General features: G+C 45.3%; 1 protein-coding gene across 1 annotated transcript; it reads left to right on the plus strand.

Annotated features, from left to right (window-relative positions):
• Nucleotides 1–8,509: 8,509 nt before the first annotated feature.
• LOC123452759 lies at nt 8,510–15,143 on the plus strand. Its single transcript, XM_045129468.1, has 12 exons — nt 8,510–8,869; nt 8,990–9,145; nt 9,243–9,395; nt 9,480–9,634; nt 10,090–10,368; nt 10,460–10,590; nt 10,724–10,841; nt 10,962–11,054; nt 14,048–14,125; nt 14,222–14,309; nt 14,393–14,457; nt 14,867–15,143. Exons 1-11 carry the CDS (start codon nt 8,629–8,631, stop codon nt 14,443–14,445), a joined length of 1,545 nt encoding a protein of 514 aa, XP_044985403.1. The 5' UTR covers nt 8,510–8,628; the 3' UTR covers nt 14,446–14,457; nt 14,867–15,143.
• Nucleotides 15,144–20,224: the final 5,081 nt, after the last annotated feature.

Raw genomic sequence — 20,224 nt, forward strand, 5'->3', positions numbered from 1 at the left:
AGCTTCTTCTTTGTTGTAGGTACTATCATATGTTGATGCACTAGGTTGTGTGTTTATATATGGAGTTGACCTTGTTCTAGTTGGTAGCTAAGATCATATGTGTAAGTGTGTGGTGTTGACCTTGAGTATGTTGTGCTTGTGGGCGATGTGGACTAGGAGTGTGTGTGAGTAGCATCCCACCTTGACAAGCAAGCCTTGCACCTCCACATGTCCATATGTGAGAGGGCATGGCATGATATTTATGTGAGAAGCTTGATAGTAGGGGTTGTGAAGTTGATGTGCATGACACAAACATGGGGTTCAAACCCCCATGTCACTTTGTCATTGTGCACATGAACACAACCTTTGTAGTTGTTGTCTTAGTAGGAACTACATGAAATGATGCACTAATTACTAGGCATGATTTGGAGTAGTTTCCTCTTCCTTAATTTGTGGCCACTTGATCCAAGTAAGTGCTCACATGTTATATATGATTTTGGGGTAGAATATCCCAAGGGATCCAGTGGTGAAGTTTGTTTTGCCATTAGGATACTTTATGGAGTTGACATATTCAGATTTGTTGCAAGTTTGTTCCTTGATTCCATGGAATAGGTGGAGCCCAAGGGCATGAGCTTTTGTGTGATAGTAGTAGGAGTTTTGCTCTACACCATAGTGGTGTCATTTATCACTTGGTGTTATGTGTGTGAAAACTATGCCTAGACAAAGTGGGCATGTGACTGAAAAATTCCAGATTAATGAAATCTGAAATTTCACCAAGTCTGGGATTCTGGAAACATTTTCTTCCCCTATAGATGAGGATGTACTGGTCATTCTGTTGAGAACTAGCCTTAGTTCAGTGCTAGGATTTTGAACCTGATATGTTTGTGAAGCTCCCTGTCAAATTTCAAATCATTTGAAGTCCAGTAGGTTGTGTTTTGGTTGCTGTCAAAAGCTTTAGAACAAAGACAGAAACTCAGGTGCAGGAATTTTCACTAAGTCCCTGAGATCTGATGATTTTGGGAAAGTTTGTGGCCTTGTATCTTCTAGAGTTTAATTCCTTTTTCTGTGATTCTTGCTGGTGCTTGTAGTGTTCTTGGTGGGCAACAGCCACATATATTATTTGTCATGTTTGGAGGCCTGTAGCTTTGTTGCATGTAGCTCCCAAAGAGCTAAGATGTAGATTATGGCAGATTATGTAGTTTTTGTCATTTTGGTCAATGTGTGTGCTTAGTTGATGTTGTGGTGTTCTTCCTTGCTCCAATCCATTCATGTTGGGTTGTTACATGTCTTGGCAACCTGGGAATACCAGATTTGTGCCAATTGTGAGTGTGGTGTTGATTCTTCCACGTAGAGCTTCATATCTTGTTTCGTTGATTCCCGTTGATCCGTAGCTCCGTTTGCAATGTTCTTTATATGGTTTTGCACCGTTTTCACGAGACGCATCTGTTCATGTCATTCTCATGCATGCCAAAATAGCTTAGTGTACAGTTATGTCCAGAAACTTGTAGTAGTTTATTTTGCTTGTGCTGGTGATAGAAATAGTGGTGCATGCTCAATTTTCTTCTCATCCATCATGTGATTGTTGCATCTTGTGGTGCTGCTGTTCATTGGCTGTTATTCTTATGTTGGGTAGCACCGGGATCGGAGAACGAATACGTGGAGTCAGGAGAGTACGTGCAGGACGAACCAGAACCATTCCAATCTGAGGATATCACACGCATGATGATATGACCTTGATTCCATCTCTAGACTTGTTATGTTAGTTTCGTTTCCATGTCATATTGCTCGCTGCCTACCACTGAAATTAAATTGCCTCTTCTTATGCCATGAGCCCAAACACCGTTCTCCTTCCTAGCAAAAACTTGTATGGCTAAGTAGGCTTGCTCAGCTACTAATGTTAGCATTGCTAGTTGCAGGTGTTTTGACTCATGTGATAACATGAGCTTGATATCATTATCTTAAATTCTGTTATTTAATTAATGCACCTATATACTTGATAAATGTCGGGAGGCCTAGCCTTTTGCCGGGTGCTTTGTTCCGTCATTGCCGCCTTAGTTACCGGTTACCGGTGTTTGATTCCATAATGATCGCTCCTAACACGTTCGGGGTTGTTATGGGGACCCCCTTGATAAATCGCGTAGTGCTAAGGCTTGTCCAGCAGGACCCAACTTTGGTTTTAATCTGCTAATCACATAATAATCTGCACAGGGAATAGCTACCCCGAGGAATTTAATCAACAACCCGGGCCAGTGCTCCTCATGAGTGTTGGTCCCACCTGAGCGATGTCCGGGGCCCCACTGGTCACCCAGAGGTTTAGCCATCCCGACGGCTAGCTCATTTGTCGTGTCCTGAGACTGACATACGCGGCTCTTATCAGGGTCGTCGACACGACGGGAGGTCCTGCTAGCCTTGTCTTACCTTAGCGGTATATCTTGCGTATAGGAATCCTAGTGAAGCTTTGGTTTTCCCCAGAGTTGAGGTTTTCCTCTAAGGAATCCGACGAGGTCACGAGATTTGTGATAGAGGATGCCTTTGCGGCCTGTGTTCGTTTGTGATGGACTAGTTGGAGCACCCCTGCATGGTTTAATCTTTCGGAAAGCCGTGTCCGCGGTTATGTGGCAACTTGGAATATTTTGTTAACATCCGGTATTAGAGAACTTAAACATAAACAAATAAAACTGCCAACTGTGTGCGTAACCGTGACTGTCCCTTCGAAGATCTCTCTTCGATCGGGAACACGATGGGGTTATGAATGCTGTAGGTAGGTGTTCAGGATCGCTTAGTGATCAAGTAATCCCGACCGCTAGCGTAGACCACCATCACTTCTACTTTGCGTAAGTTAGCCACTTAATCAAGCTCAGGATGTTGCAGTCATATACACTTCACCCTTACCCTACCTAATAACATGACTAGTTCTGGCACCAAGGTCTTAGATTGCTGAGTCCCCATGGCTCACGAATTCCTCCGAAACTCCCAACAGGTACAGGTACCCCAGAGACAGATGATCCCCACGGCTCCCAGCTGGCGTGGCAGTACGACGAGGAGACAGACCGCCTCTATGTGAACTATCCAGAGGACTGAGGCGTGGTCGTGATCGTGGGCCTGCAGGCAGGGTAGCATAGCATTTCCATGTTTTGTAGTCCGTAGCGGAACTACCTTGATTGTATCTGTGATGTACTCTGAGTTATTAATAAGAAGACAGTTGAATCCCGAATTGTCTACTTTTATTATTATTTGTGCTATGTTACTTGCTTGCGAAACGCTTAGATGCGCTTCTTTCCTATTCGGGGGCCTCGACCCCCAGATCGGAAAGGACCGCATCTTGGTCGTTACACTACCCCTAGTAGTTGACCCCATCAGTAGCCCCCAAATCGGTTGTGGTTTAATTGGTCGAGTGGAAGACACTTCAGGGTGTCTCCAGCGTTTCGGAGGAGTCCGAAAAGTAGCTCGGGCTTCCTCACTTGGTTACAAAATAAAGTTGCAATAGATTCAAGAGTGAAGATTTCCGAATGATCGGACTAGCTTGAAAGCTATGAACCACCCGATAGCACTCGACCATCTCTCAGGAGATACGTCCTAATGACTCGGGTGTACGTGAGTTAAGGGCTCCGAGTGATCGGACAAGAGCCAGGACTGGTCCTTGTCGCATCCTAGAGGAACTCTTTTGATCACGTTTGTATATGTCCGAGTGAACCGGATCCCGTGGGAGGGGTAATTCGGCGGACCGAAACTCGTTGCTTTTGGTAAGTGGACGCAGGATTCACTAAGGCCAAAACATCGCAAAATTATCGTGGATTTGAAACGTGGGCGACGAGCGCTTGTAAGCGACGCGTCGCGGTTAGTGGGGAAAGTGGCGCGACGCCTTGATTACCGTGCTGGAATTTTCTTCACGTGCCTCACGGGTGTTGTTCGCGGGATCTCCCTCCGTTCGCTGATTGACAGTTACGTATGCGCCTGTCTGGGCTATAAGAAGAGTGTGCGGAGAGAGAGAGAGTCTCAGATCTGTTTCTTCTTCCCTCATCCCCTTCGCCACTCTGGACAATTGCCCCGTTGCTCTACCTCTCACCACCTCTCACTCCAGCCGGGCCTGGCTGTGAAAGAAGACGAGGAGCGCGCCTGTGAAGGCCGAGCGGGCTAAGAAGGGCTCGCACGGGTCCTCGTCGAGTGTCGGGGCACCAACGGGACAGACCCACGGCGGTTGGATATCATCGCGTGTCAGGAAGAGCCGCCTATTGGAGCTAGAGAGCCAAGGGGTCATGGCCGCCGGGAGCTGACAACTGCTAGAGGAGGGCAAGCTCGAGCTCTCGCTGCAGGGGGACAAGCGGGTCCTCCTCGTGACCCATGTCGAGCGAGGTTTTTATGTGCCTCCGCACCCTTTTCCATGCTTTCCTCGACTTTTATGGGGCGCAACTCCATCACCTTACTTCCAATGCCATTTCCTATTTGGCCTCCTTCGTTTTCCTTTCCGAAAACTTCCTCGGTTGTCCTCCCCATTGGGGGTTGTTCAAACATCTAACCGTGAAGAAGTCCTCTCGGGTAGGGGTGAAGACAAACATAGTCCAGCTGTGCGGGGGTTTAAGTATCCAACTTAGGGGGAAGGGTAGCTTTCCACAAATGTCATTCCTTGACTCGATGAAGGGCTAGCAAGACTCTTGGTTCTACTTCCAGGATGTCCCAGTCGGCGATGGTCAGTCGGGCCTCCCACCGTACTAGACGGAGCGAGTGCAGTCGGCGCCTTCCCTTACCGTGTTCAAGGAGGAGAGGACGGATGTAGATATCTTGGTGATCGCATTGTTTGCTCTGGTATGGAAAGGCATCAACGCGATGGACCTGCTTGAGGTCTTCTTCCAGAGAAGGATTCAGCCCCTGCAGACCAGGGCCCATCATATGTGGATGTATGAAGGGCCGAGTGACTCCATGTGAACTCAGCTGGAGGAGCTCGAGACGAAGGCGCTGGAGGCGAAACTCATGGCCATCACTCCGGCATGTGACAAACCTAGGGGGACCAGAATGGTGCCCCCTTTCTATGTGGAGAACCTATCGATTGAGGTAATCTGAAATTCGGTTCGTTTTGAATGATTTCGTTGTTGTTACTTATCTATTTTTTCTGACTTGAACGTGTTCTTCTCACTTAGAGAGTTTCACGACAATGATCGGTATGGTGTTGGTCGTCGATCATGCGCTCCTCGATATGGCGAGTGATACCGAGCACCAAGATGGCTTGGGAGGCGAGGACGACGATGACGGGGAGTCCGAGGAAGGCAAGATGACTCGGAGGAGGGAGATGAGGCGGAGTCCTCCCAATTTGAGGATGTCCTAGTAGAAACCTTCTCCAAGGTGCACCAAGACCCGAGGGCCCATGCTGGCGGTGCAAGGCTCCGAGTGCTACAACGTCACCTAAGAGGGCGGTCAAGCAACCCAAGATTCAAACTATCAAGCCTCACAAGGCGGTTCTACCGCGAATTAAAGTGAGTGTGCGTGTGGCCTCAATGTAAGCGCCTTTGTCGCGTGACACTTCCATTTCGAATGACATTTTTGACGGTTGACCGAGTGATATGATTTTCTGAATTAATTTGTTGCAGTGCTAATACCTCGGCCGCTTCACTCAATCATAAGGCCCTAGAGAAGGGCCAGACCGAGGATGACGTTACGTCTTCAAAAGGTAATATTTGAGATTTCTTGGATTTCATTCGATTGTCATGTTTTCTCCCGCCGCTAACGTTCGAGTGATCTTCCATGCTTGTAGGGCCACGTGAGGTGATTGAACTTGACAAGGACGACAAGGTCGACCCGACGAACCCTTCAGTCGACGCAGCTGTCATGATGCAGGATGTTTCTCTTACTCGAGTGATGAGCACTTCTCCCGCCAAGGCCTCGACCCAATTCAGGGTACAACTCCAAAAGCCGGAGCCGCACTCGGAGCCAGCTCGTCTGCTCCTTCATCGACTCCTCAAGTGGCCAACATCTTCATGCTGCACCATGTCCTGTAGGACCAGGTGTGCGCGAGCAAGGAGGCCTTGATCCAGCTGGAGCTAATGAATGGCCGTCTGAAGGGGATGTATGACACCAACGAGGCTGTGAAGAAGAATGTGCGAGTAAGTACTCTCGTAAGTGCCAGTCTCAGTCGGGAGTTTTTGTCTGCACATGATTTTTTGTTTTGTTTCCCGAGTGGGTTACACGGGGCACACCCACTGGGTGTTCTTCTGTTCTAGTGGGGGCACGCTGAGTGCACCCACTAATTTTAGTCATTGAGACTGTCGTCGGTTAAAGCGGTCGAGGGGAGCCTTAGTTTCTTTACTGACTTGATGTAGACCATTGGGGGTGTAGAACCCGTTGCTTAGCTTGTGAAAGTAACCAGAGTGGTACTTATCGAAGAGGATGCGGTGATGGTCCATAGACCAGAGCTTCTTGACGTTGATCGTCGGGGTATAGAACGTGTTGCTTAACTTGTGGAAGCATCCGACCACCTATCCTTCCAGTGGGGGCGCGTTGAGCACACCCACTAGGTGTAGTTCCCGAGACTGTCGTCGACTATTTCAGTCGGCGGGACACTTAGAGTTTTCTTTCTTTGAAGTTTGACTAATATCGTTCCCACGTCTCTGTTTCCTGTTGGTAGAGTGTTTGCAAGCTCGAGACTCACTACAATGCCATGGAAAAAGACATGCATGGCCTGCATATCAGTCCGAAGGTTGAGAAGGCTAAGAACATGTGCGTGGAGCAGGAGAAACGCTCACTCGGAGGTAAGCGCATTCCGTCCAGCTGCCTTAGTTCTTGTTTTTTTCTCCCTATCCGACTGTAATCACTTCATCATATGTTCATAGCGAAAATCTTCAACTTGTTAAGAGGCTCATGGCTTATATTTCTTTATACACCACGAAGGAGGCCCTCGAGAAGAAGGACATGGAGCTGGCGTCCGCTTGGAAGGAGGCTAGTTCGAAGACCAAGGTGGCCAAGGACAAGCTGAAGTCATTCAAGAAGCTGGGGAAGAAGAAGAAAACTCTGGAGGTTGCTGCGAAGAAGTCCGCGGAGGAGTTTGTCGAGCTGAAGAAGCACTATGCTGAGTGGGAATCCACGTTTAAGCAAGTCTCTTCCAAGAAGCTCGAGTTGGAGCGATATATCGAGGAGTTCGGCGATGAGACGAGTGGCAAGTTGGAAGGTAGGCGAGTCGACCCGAGTGATTCTTGCACTGCTTCGATATCTTGCTCGCCTCCGATTCCTTTTGATTTTTCGTGTCCAGAATTATGTGTTGACTTAGAGTCCGAGTCTAAGAGAATCGAGAAGGAGCTAGACCCGTGCCATGAGAAATCACAATCTAAAAAAGTGTTGCACATGGACAGTGATGTGATGCCATCGACGCAAAATCGACCAACCACAAATCATCTTCCATAAAAAGAGTGCCCTTGGATGTTAAAACAAGCAACCATTGTCATATTTTTCATGCAACTGCCCCGAATATCCAAGCAAATCCAAAAAACTCCATGACCCCTCACATCTTGCAACTAGATGAAATCATTGAGACAACTTACCGTCTCATCACTATACAACTGCCCTCAAATATACATAGCAAATCCCCAAAACTCTCATGACCCTCCCATCTCGCAATTGGAGGGGAACATTGAGGCAACTACCGTCCTAATGCTATGCATCTATCGCGGAAGATCGAAGCAAATCCACAAAACCCAAAACACCGAGAAAAAAAATCACGCCGCAGATTTGTTCACATGCACCACCACAACCTCACCCCTCCCCCTCCACCCCTTCAATTAAGGCAACTCCCCCAACCCTAACTACCCCCACCACATGTCGTCCCTCGTGGACGTCATGGACATCCATCGTGACTGCTAGTACTTGCACGCGACGATGACATCATATTCGCCCCACTTCGTGTAAACCCTAGCCTCGCCATGGCAACAAAATCTGAAGGCGGGACCATGCGAGGAGATACTGGGATTACCTCAACCTCTAGCTGATGATACGCCGTGCACGCGGACGGCCTCCCGCATCGATGAATCCACGGTCGCAGCACCGCGCAGACCGCGTGTAGAGACATGGAAGAAGAGAACGAGCGAGTAGTTCAAAAAATGGGTGGAGAACCGTCGTTCGAACAAGACATGCGGGAACGGGTTCATGTCTTCGTGCTTGCATTATTTCTGAATTTATTTCAGGATTTCCGGCGACAAGCTTTCAGTGGGAGGAGACGTTTCCGTCGACGACGAGACGCCTACGATGACTTCGTAAAATCTCAAGATGATATGCCGATCCAGTCTCTCAAAGGTGTTAAGAAGGGTAGGATGTGCGTATGTGCGTTCATAGGAGTGAGTGTATGCATGTATGTGAACGTTTGCGTCTGTACTGTATTAAAAAAAAAAGACATGCGGGGATGGAGCGGTTTCTCCTGAAATTAATGTGGGGCCACCACTACACCGCGCCCCCCGGCTCTTCTCTATCGCCACCTCGGACGGTCCGTCGCTTCCGCTGGCAGCAGTCAAATCGTGCAGGTGCGTTTTTAAGCATTTGGGAAGAAAAAAAAAAGAGAAAAGAAAGGGAAACCACACACTCGGACACGTGTACGCTCGCGCGAGTCCATCGATCCCGGAACCGTGTTCATCCCCCTCCGGTGCAGAGGCGGCGGCGCGCGAGGTGGGAAAGATGTCGAGGGCCGTCAGGATCCGCGGCGACGAGGTGGGAAAGACGTCGAGGGCCAGGAGGATCCGCGGCGACGAGCTGGAAACGGAGCGGGGAGCAAGGGCGAAGAAGCGAAGCCTGGCAGAGGTTCACTCCACGAGCCCTAGATCTCCCGGGCAGCTAGCTGTTCGGAGTTCCCATTCCCACCCAGAGATACTGTTCGCGATCTTCGAGCCCGACGAAGCCCAATCCGGAGCAAAACAAGGTGATTTTGCCCGCCCCCCCCCCCCCCCCCCCCCCCCCCCCCCCCCCCCGATGTTCCAAAAATTTTCCCTCATCACGACAGATTGGTGTTTGCTTGTGCTGTACGAATTTTTTTCTCTAGGTCGTGTGCGCGATGTGGTCGAGTCCGCCATGGAGGAATCCTCCGATCCACCCAAGCCTCCGCCCTACGAACCCTACATCCCAGACGAACTAGCTGCAGACCCGGCCATACTCGCCGCCTTCAAGCATGCCGAGGCTAAATACGAAGAAGAAGAAGGTAAATTAATTACCCCCCTTTTCCCCGTTCTTTTTCTCAGCGTCAGTTTCCCCATTCATTATTAATTTCCAACCTGATCCTAATTTTCTTTGCGTAGTTCGTCTAGCTCACCTGTTCACTATGGACCACTACTGGCACAAACCATCTTCCTGCTTGCGCATAGACCCTCGTCTCCTTCCCATACGGGAACTCGCAAGAGATGCAGTACTTCTTGCTGCTAAATCTGTCATTTTGCTCTCATCCTTTCTCGGTGTGTATTTAACATCATGTTTGCTTCTTAATTAAGTAGCATTTGCTACCTAGCCAACTGTTTGCAATTTTTGTTGCTTTGTAGAGAATCAACCGCTGAATAAATGCTGTGGCTTGTGGTTTCAAAGGGATGACCAGAGAAAAACCGCCCTTGTTTTGACGTCTGCTCATCTCACTCGTAAAAAGGATCCCAACCAGTGGAAGGGGCAGTGGACAGGCGAATATCATCATAATGCTAAGGTGACCTTCTTAACATTCACTAGTCTCCTTGTCATCCTAATTTCAGCAAGGGCGTTTCTGCCACCCGATGGTGGTATCTGAACTTAGATAATGCATGCTTTAATTACCAGCTTTTCAAATGAAATCGGGGTGGGGAGCCCTGCACTGCTATGCAAGTAAAAACATATATTCAACAGTCTATTTATCTACCTGCTTGACCAGCTATGCTTTTTTTTTTATCTGCTTGTTTATGGCCTGTCAAATTAAATTATTTGTAATGACTCAGTTGCTACACCGGTGTCTAGTTACAAATTAAATGTGTAATCATCTTCAACTTTGTTAGAACAGAATATTAGAAACAAAATATCTTATTCTAGTGCTTGACTTTCATGATTGTTGATCTCTCTAAAATGTTTTCCTCAATATAAGTTCTTTTGAAAATGTTGTGTCATAACCTTTGCCACTGTCTATTCTAGGTCATTGTTCATTTGCTGGACAACACAACTACACCAGGCCAGCTCATCTATCTTCAGGAGCATTATGAATTTGCTATTTATGAGGTTCAAGTGGATAAACCAGTTCATCTACCCACTTTTAATGGCCGTGTTCATTCTGGTCAAGATGTTTTCCGCCTTGGAAGAGACGCAAATCTGGATATAAAGATAACACATGGTAATTTGGCCTATGACATTCCATCTCGGCATGAGAGATGCCACTACATGTATTTTCTCCGTGATGCATCTACTCTCAAACTGGTATGTTACATCTCAAATGTATGTTTTGCATCTCCATCTTATTTCCTTCTCACTACAAATCGTAATATTTGTCACTACTACAATGCTATAGTTACATGATGATGGAGGGCCCATCATTGATTTGGAAGGGAAGGTTGTGGGTCTAGTTAACAACCAAATTAATGAGACGTTTGTACCTTCGTCGATATTGCATAAGTGCTTGGATTTTTGGAGAAGGTTCAAGTATGTATTTCTCCCTTCTCAATTCTTTGTTAGTAACATGTTTGATACCTATGTCTTTTAAAGATATTAATGTTATGACGTTCTTTCTTAAATTTGTATGATACTCATATGGTCTTCATTTTATTTGGTATAGTTGTATGCCTCGCCTTCACCTTGGAATGACATTTAGTCCAATCAAGTTTTTAGATCCTATTTGTATTGAGAGGATGGCTCGTAAGCATAACATCGACTCTGGTCTTATTGTTGAGCAGGTATATATATATATATATGGTGTTTTTTATATAATTTTGACTTCCACTTTTGTTGACAATTTATTTCAAAATTATTTGCCATCTGCATATTATGAAGTAATCATGCTAATTGAAAATTAGGTGTCAAAAGAATCACATGCTGAGAAAATTGGAATTCGCAAGGGTGATGTCATTGAAAGCTTTAACGGAAAGCACATTTCTACTACAATTGAGGTTTGTGCATTTTGTATTTGTTGAATTTTCAATTTTCTGCTACAACTTGGTTTAGTTACTTTCTAATACACTTTAGATTAACCCCACACATCCTACAATAGGTAGCTAGTAATTTTGTAATTCTAATTAAATAATTTGAATAATGGTGCGGTAGTTGAAGCAAATAAATTCATGTCTGAATGGATCAGCTTTCTGCATGGATGGTTATTCTCATCTATTGGATCAGGCCACAACCATTGGTCAACGTTGTGGTGCTTGGCATCTTAGTATTGATATTTCTTGGACTAAATTCCACTACAAAGTCCAAGTAGCTTGCTGGCCCAATAATAGGTGTGTCGAGGGCACGATAGTCCACAAAGAAACTCCTCAAGCCATCTTGTCTCTTGACCAAAAGGACCGAGAGGAAAACTCTGACCTAATCTAGCATATCGGCGCATTGCCACTCAATCTCGCCTTTTGATGTGTCTGCGATATGGACAGACCACCACTGGAGCCGCCCTTGGAAGGAGGTGAATGTGGTGATCACATCACTGCTCTAGAGGTGATATGCGCAGCTCGGTGACCATGCCCTCAAAATCATGTAGCAAGGTTTGTTAGGCGGTAATATGTGCAGCTCGATGACATAGTGAGCTTGGTGAAGTCCAACAGACGATGAGCCCCTACCATTGCACACGGATCACCATGTCATAACTCTACAAAGGAAACACTTAGCAGCCGACGGTGGATGGTTGTGTACCCACTAAGACGTCAAGGCCATGACAAATCCATTGGTTGATGACCTTATTGCCATTGGCCACATCCACACACATGCTTGCCCGTTGGGAAAGCTTCACGCGCCGCGCATGGTGGCTTGGTATGATAGGAGATTTTGGGTGGAGCTAGAGTCAACAAGAGCAATGAGGATGGTTCCTCGCATGACAACTGCCTAGTACATCGTCGAGCTTTTGCGGATACCGGTGGAAGCGTGAAGGGAGACCTCCACATCCGCATTCTCCTTGGTAGAGTCACGTCCCTCTTAGCCACACAATTTTTTTTTCTTACAACAGTGACCAGGTGTGAACTTGCGAGTCGCAGTTGAGGCAAAGCCTTGGCACAACGGTCGTCCATCTCCGCTGTTGTGAGGCCCCGGAAGGGCCTTCTGCCTAGGGTGTCCTGCGGGATTCCTAAGGTATCCAGTAGTGCAACATTGGCATAAGCAGTAAGGCCCAGGGTAGACGAGTGAGTGCGTCGAGAGGGTGGATGTGGCAGTAACCGGCGCACCCTAGTCCTCGTCCTCTTTCTTGTCATGGTCCTCAAATGCCCGTACCTGGTTCACCGACCCTTCGAGTGTCGTCAGGTACATGACTTGTACATCTGTACGCAATGGCTTACACAGCCCTGCGATGTAAAACTCTACTTCATGCGCCTCGGTTTGACCCTCACAGCGACACACCAGTGTGACGAATTATTCCTTATGCTTGTTGATAGTTCCTGGCTATCGAGGAGCTTCAACTCGCCCGGTTTCGGCGTTTTGGATTTTTGAACCAAAATGATTATTAAATTGTCTGCTGAAAGTCTCCCATGGTGGCACACCTTCTGCGTGCCTGAGGCGGCGGTACCATAGTGGGGCGCTCCTGTTCAGGTTGTATGATGCTAGCCATGTTTTGCAGTGTTTGCTTCTTGGCTTCAAAACACTACTCGACTCGAGTCAGCAAGTAAAGCACATATTCTGACCCATCCTAGATCGGGAACTCCCAACTTGGCAAACTAGGGATCCCCCTACGAGTCATCATCTTTGTTGCTGACCTTGGCAGTGAGGCCCTGATCGTCCTTCCCATATTTGATGGAAGACTGCCGGTTCCATCTTGCCGCAGCTTGCTGATGGCTAGCCTTTTTGCTAGCTTTGCTCCCGGATGCTAGCAGTATCTTCATGCCCTTCAGTGCCCCATCAATGGCTTCTTTAGAAAATCAGCCATGGAGTTGAACATCTTTAAAAAAGGTGGGCGAGAGGATTAGTGGAGGTCAACCTTTGTTTTCTGGTTTTCTTTATAGACTGATTGATGCCTCTTAAGGCTTACATGGCTGTCCAATATTCTTTTTTCACGAATACACACGAGTGTGCGTATCGTATATTATAGAAGAAAGGGAAGACTCCCTCCACGGTGCAATGTTACAGAGTTGATTACATGCTGCAACAATGCCACATCCACCATGTCATCTACTGTGCATACAATTACTCGCTAAGTGCCCACGGTGCCATTGCCGCGAAGAACCCTTTGATTGTCCAATATATGGATGACATATAATTGATCCCCAAGTTGGATCAGACCCATTCCTAACAAAACTCTGATTCTTTCTCTATATTAATAATTCTAGAAGTCTTAGGCTGCAGGCTCTGCCCTAGCCCTGCGCGCATAATGATGGCCCCACCTGGTCGACCATGACAAGTGTATGTTCTGTAATTGGCACACATATGTATCCTGTAGCTAAGATTTATAAAGAGTATATAGTACCTATTATGTAAAGATGTTGAATTGTACTTGTAGCTAGAGTTTCTGTATATGCATGATTAATTCAATAAAGGAGTATGGTTCTATATATGCATTAAGAGGCAATAGGATACTCCGTTGATAATGACAAGTGTATACATAATTGTTCTTCATTTGATATCATATGGAGTATGTTCTTTTAAAGTGAATATATAAAATTGTTCATTTGATATTACAGCGTATAGAGTATGGATTATAGCATGCTATTTTAGTGGAGATGCTTTTGATTGAGATATCTTTAGAGTTGTAGCCATTATATATTTCAAAAATCACAGAACGATGATATTTTAGTGGAGGTGCTTTTATATGAAATATCTTTAGAGTTGTAGCTATTATGTATTTCAAAAATCACAGAACAAGAAAGAATGTCGTGTGAGGGAGAGGTGTGAGGGTGAGTGCACCTGGTTGTAGGGTATATTTTCCATATTTTTTATGTGACACTCTTGACTTTTGTGATTTTGCCAGTTGGAAAGCCTGTTGATAGACATATGCTGGGATCATTTTGATCAAGAAAAGAAATTGAATACTGAAAAAGATGTTTCGGTAAGTTAACTCTATGTTGTATCTATGAATTAATGCCGACCATAGCACTACTGAAAATGTGTTTTGGTACGTTTAATTCTATTGATTGCTTTACAGTTGAAAATATTGGATGCTACCAAACTTTGTCTGAGAACTAGAAACTTGACTGCAATTGTATCGGATCGCGGAGAGGACATTGTAAAAGGTAAACATCTCCCTATCATAAATCATATTTCTGCAGGAGCCAAAGACACATCTACTTTAAGTGTGATGTTTTTATTTGTGTAGGTGCTTACCCTATCACGAGGGAAGAAGCCAGTCTTATGATTCTTGATTCTTGAGCTGTGCCTGAGGTAAATATCTTGCGTTTTACAATAGTTTACATTTAGCATGTTTGGACTCAAATTCGAAGGTCGTAGAGGAGATTGTCAGGTGTGGTAAACAACTTCATGAAGAAACCAATTGTTATTTCTCTTACTCCCTCCGTTCCTAAATATAAGTCTTTTAAGAAATTTCACTAAGAGTCTACATACGGAGCAAAATGAGTGATTCTACACTCTAAAATATGTCTAGATACATCCGTATGTAGTCTACTAATGAAATCTCTAGAAAGACTTATATTTAGGAACGGAGGGAGTATCTCATTTTGTTTGCATTGCAAAAAACACACTATTTTGGTCAACCTTTAGCTAGCAATTTAACCATTGACCCTTCTCCAAGGGTCTATCTAACCAAACCTTGTGTTTTTGTTCATTTTTGTAGGCACCTGCCCACTGCTGGCCTTCATGTATGGTTGACTATGGATGAGTCAACCGCATGCCCATTGCAAATTCATTTCGACACAATCTTTTCGTCGTGTATTCTTAGACAAAAACTTGAAATTATGGGTGTCTTTGGGCCGTAGAAGCAGCTTAAGCTTAGAGCATAACCTGCATGTTAGAGCAGTTTAACTACTTATTTCGAGTCTTGTTGTAATGTTTGGACCGTAGAAGCAGCATATATAGCTCAGAGCAGAACCATATGTTATTGGCTACTATTACTCCCACCGTCCCAATTTTTTTGTCTTAAATTTGTTTAGATATGAATGTATCTAGTCATGTTTTGGTATTTACATACATTCATTTCTATACAAACCTAAGACAAGAATTTTTGGACGGAGGGAGTACTACAGTACATACTTACACTATTAGATCCCATGTTAGGTACTCTGGGGTTTCTCTTCCCTCTGTTGTGATTCTATCATCGACGGAAAAGATGAGTTCTTCAGCCCCGATCCATAATTGAACCTAGCCTGATATCTGCCGCATGAACTAACTTCACTCACAGGTGGTGAGAAAGCACCTTTGGTTCAGACCAGTGGCGGAGGACGAAAATAATTTAAGGTGGGGGCGAACACTAAAGCCTAAAAATGATTGGAAAACGTTTCTAATCATTCGGCTGATTTTAGCCTGGACATAAGCCGCCTCCCCTAACTGACACGTGGCCGTGGTCCCGGCTGACTGATCTTTACCCGATAGCGTCGGTCACAGCGTTCCACGCCTTTTTCCTTGGGTGTGCCCACATGGGAGCGCCGTTGCTGCTGTTTACCTTGCGCACATGCATGCTACTTTTTCTTTCATCTATCCTTTACTTCCACTGACATTTGCTTTTTTCTTTTACTGAGTTGACTGCATGGCTTTGCATGTTGCATTCACTAATCATTCTTGGCAAGATAGGAGTAGCTCAGATTAGTATTAACCTTTAGTAACATCAAAAGAAGGCGAGCAGTTTAGAAGGCAATTAAGGCCAGCAGCCTAGCAAGTCTTTGAGTGCTTTTTTGATTTATTCTAAGTGTATGATAAAAAAAATAAGATCAACCCGGGCTAGACTAGCCTACTGGCATTATTTTATAGAAGAAAACTTCGTAAGCCAAGCCTCGGTTCTAATTCTAAGTGTATGATGCAATTATGTTTCGTGATACAAGTGGCTCATCAGTGTAATATATTTTTTAATTGATATTTTCCTATGACCAAAATAGATATTTATTACATAGGAAATCAGTAGCGATGGATAGGTGGCGCTACTACATACACTCGATCGACACTATAAGATTGGTCGGCTATAAATCCGGACGTGTGGTGTTACATGACCGGTCGGTGTTGCTGCAAACTAGACATGCAGTGCTACAAGTCGGGCCGTTGCTAGCCTTTTGGTGCGCCCGATTTGTTGGCTCGCTGACACGAGGATGCCACTAGAGTCATTGGAAGCCGCGCGTGACAGTTGTCTGATCCGGATGTATTAGCCATCTAGCTACGACCACCATTTCCATCACGTTGCACTGCCATTTGCAACATGACCCATGTTGCACTCGAAAGGTTTTGTAACTCTCGTCACAGGTCATCACAACATATCGCATGTTGCGATGGCAACCTCTCCCAAGTTGCACCTAGTGCCGCACAACATTGCCAATGTTGTGGCCATCACAATATATCCCATGTTCCAATCGCCTCTTCCAAGTTGCAGTCGTTTCCGCACAACAACGCCAATATTGCGTCCATCGCAACATATCCCATGTTCCAACCGCAATCGCTCTCTAGTTTGGATGCATAACGCTGCAAGTCCGAACGCCGCATTTGTTTTTGCTGTAAAGCTACAATGTCATGTAGTAAAACCTGGACGACACTACAAAACCGACTGATGGTGTTGCCAGCTGAATGCGTGATGCTACAAGTCTAAAGACTATATTTATTTTTCTGCTACAATGTTGTAGTGTCTTGTTGCAAAATTTAAATGATGTGCAAAAACATGTCAATACTACTCCAAGCCAGACGCAACAAAGACGCAAGCTTTCTTTCTGCTGCTACAATAGCCAGATTGTCATGCCACAAAACCATGTGCCGCGGCAAAGCATGCCATGTGGCGTATAATGAGCGAATTCTGTTATTACGGATGTGTGCTCAATGTTGCAAGCTAGGCGTGCATTGATGCAAGGTCACCATCTTCCTTACAAGCCGCTTGTCTTTTTTGTGCAAATCCAGCCGCTCGATGCTGCAATTGTCGACACCATCACGAGTGTTGTGGCCGCTACTGGAGCTTTCGCCTAGTGTATCGGTGTCGCGACTGCCTCGGAAGCACCATCAGTGATGTGGACACTTGGAGGTGCGTTGTAGTTGTTGCGGCTTGTGCACGGGGGTGTCTGATGATGTTATGACGAAGATTAGGTGGTGGTGTGATGTTACAATAGCGGTCAGTGGTCTTGTGATGCTACGACAACAGTCGACTGTGTTGTGATGCTATGACGACAATCGACGATGTTGCGATGCTAAGGCGGCGGTCTGCGGTGTGGCAATACTACAATGAGGTGTTGCGATGTTGTGGCGGCAGTCAATGGTGTTGCCATGTTACGACAACGGTGAATGATGTTGTTATGTTACCATGGTGGTCAAATATATTGTGATGTTACGACCACCGTCGATGGTGTCGCAGTGTTACGGCTGTGGTTGATGGTGCATGGATTGTACGACGATGGTCGATGATGTTGTGATGTTACAACGACGGTCGACGGTGTTGCGATGTTATTGTGAAGCAAAAACTAGTGAGGCATACTACGAATGCGGTGACCAGGTCATTGGTTGAATGGGCTAGGCACAAAACGAAGGAGATGTTGGAACTGCTCTATGCTTCCCATCTAACAATTTGGCATGGGTACCATAAAAATAACAATTTGGCATGTGCAACATAATTTTTTGCCGCAAATAATTGAAAATTGTTGCAAATATCAGATAGATTAATTTAACCTTACATGTAGACTAGTCATGATCTACTTTGTGCTTTTGTTGACTGCCAACGCGTACATACGTGAAGCAAAACTGTAGTGTGTAGTTATTGTCTATGGTTCATCGGGACCATATAAGTCGAGAAGGCTGGGACGAGGCCGGTTGAACGGAATCCTGCGGCAATGCTGCTGACGAAAGCTAGTTCCCTGCTGCTCGTTGCTTGTTGCTCACCACTGGTGCGAGAGATACGGAGGGATCAGATGACTGCGGACCCGGCTGATCTTTGGCAGAGATCAGCCGGATGATTTGTAGCATCGGCCAAAATGATTTGGTGCAATATCAAAATATATATCGTTTACACATTAATAATTTTACATGATTCTAAGCTGAATCATCAAATACAATGATAAAGCAAGTATATTTGACCTAAAACCATAGAGGTAACGAGGCTTTAATGCCATCGAGATTGCCAGGCCATTATTTGAAAATTTGCATCACAATTCACAAAAAGAAAATTGTAGAAATGTATAACTCTTCACTTTAATTTCAAAAGTTGTTTGTCATTTATGACAGTCACCATTACTTTTTGCCTTCACCTGTGCCACCGGCAATCAGCAACGTGAACGTGCTGCTAAGTTCTGTATTGTCCCTCCCGCATGCTGTACTGTGTACTGCATGGTGCGTGCTTATGACCTAGAACCCTTGATTAGTGTGATGTGTAAGATGTCCCTCAACGATTTCCATCTGCCGGCTGTCGCCGCTGGCTAGCCGCTAGGGTTTTCCTTGTGTCATGTGTGTGTCGTGTGCGCTCAATCGATACACATGTAGTACTGTGATGTGTAAGATGTCCCTCAACGATTTCCATCTGCCGGCTGTCGCCGCTGGCTAGCCGTTAGGGTTTTCCTTGTGTCATGTATGTGCCGTGTGCGCTCAATCGATACACATGTAGAACTAACCGATGTATGTGTACATGTATGAATATATTTGGGTAAAATCAAGGTAGGGTGGGCGCCCTGCCTCGCCCTACCAGGAGCTCCGCCCCTGGTTCAGACCACAATACATTCTGTGGATGGATTTCTGCAGATTGAACCTTCAGCTCAACACCATCAACGTGATCCTTGGACACCGCCAGGTTATTTCCTGCAGTAGAGCTCCAGCATGGTCACCAGTGGCTTCCATTGTCTATTGCAGCTGGTTTATAGGTGCATATGACTACTTCCTCCGTCACGGTTTAGAAGACACGCTTGGAAAATCTCTGAAACCAAGGTAGTCATCGATTAGTTGTGAGATGTAGCAGATGTAAATGCTAACGCGCCTAATCAATTGAGAAAATACTAGTACTAAGGGCATCTCCAATAGTTTGTTGGTTAACTTGTTGGTAAAATGTGCCATGTCATCAACAAACACCTTAGAGCATGGTTAATAGTATAGCCAACTGCTGGCTATAAGTCATCTTATAGCTCACCTTATAGCTAGCTTGTACAATAGTTAGCTACAAAAGAGTACTACTTTTATCATATAGGACACACCTTTCATTCTCACAAAGCACCTAGGAGCACGTGCTAGAGCTGGCTCTTCACGAAGAGCCCACTTCCCTTCTCTCTCCTCTTTTCTCTCATCCAACTCAGCAAAAATACAGTATTTTAATCCTTACAGCCTGCCGACTGTACCTTATTGTACTTGCTCTTAACATACAATTACTCCAATGAGTTGTATCTAGTTTGCCCAATAAGATGTGAAGTAATAAATAAGATGCTCTCTCATTCTACATTGGAGCTTGTGCAAGGGTGTTGGTTAATTTACATACAACCTTGCTCTCTTTCCTCATTTAATGCATGACACATCATAAAAAATCCTATGTGTCAAAATTACCAACAACTATCTTATAACCATTGGAGATGCCCTAATGCGTGAGCAACAAATTGGGAGGACGCATGCATGAGTAGTACTAGTACTAATTAATAGGAGTAAATTACTTTTGCGCCTTAAACCTTGTCTATTTTGAAAACCCACGCAAGTTTAACTGTGCCTTCTAAACCGTGACGGAAGGAGTAGATGATTCAGAGTGTTGGTTTATAGTTTCTCAGTTTTAAAGAGTGATTTGTGGGGCAGGTGTGTAAAACGCAAAGGCTCTGCCAGAGATGAACCCAATTGTGAAGCCCTTATGGCCCGAATGCCTTAAAACATGTTAGGATTTAATCAGTTACTTGATTAAAGATTAATCCCTGCAATTAATACCCCACATGTGGTTGCCATTTTGGCAACTGATGCGGCGGTTCCTCGCCTCTCTTCCAATAGACACGAGATCGTGTCTTTTCCCGTTGTATAAATGTCCTTCATCATGCATAAAGAATAGACTTGATTC

Source organism: Hordeum vulgare, chromosome 5H (genome assembly GCF_904849725.1).
Source record: "Hordeum vulgare subsp. vulgare chromosome 5H, MorexV3_pseudomolecules_assembly, whole genome shotgun sequence".
In the NCBI taxonomy this organism is placed as follows: Eukaryota; Viridiplantae; Streptophyta; class Magnoliopsida; order Poales; family Poaceae; genus Hordeum; species Hordeum vulgare.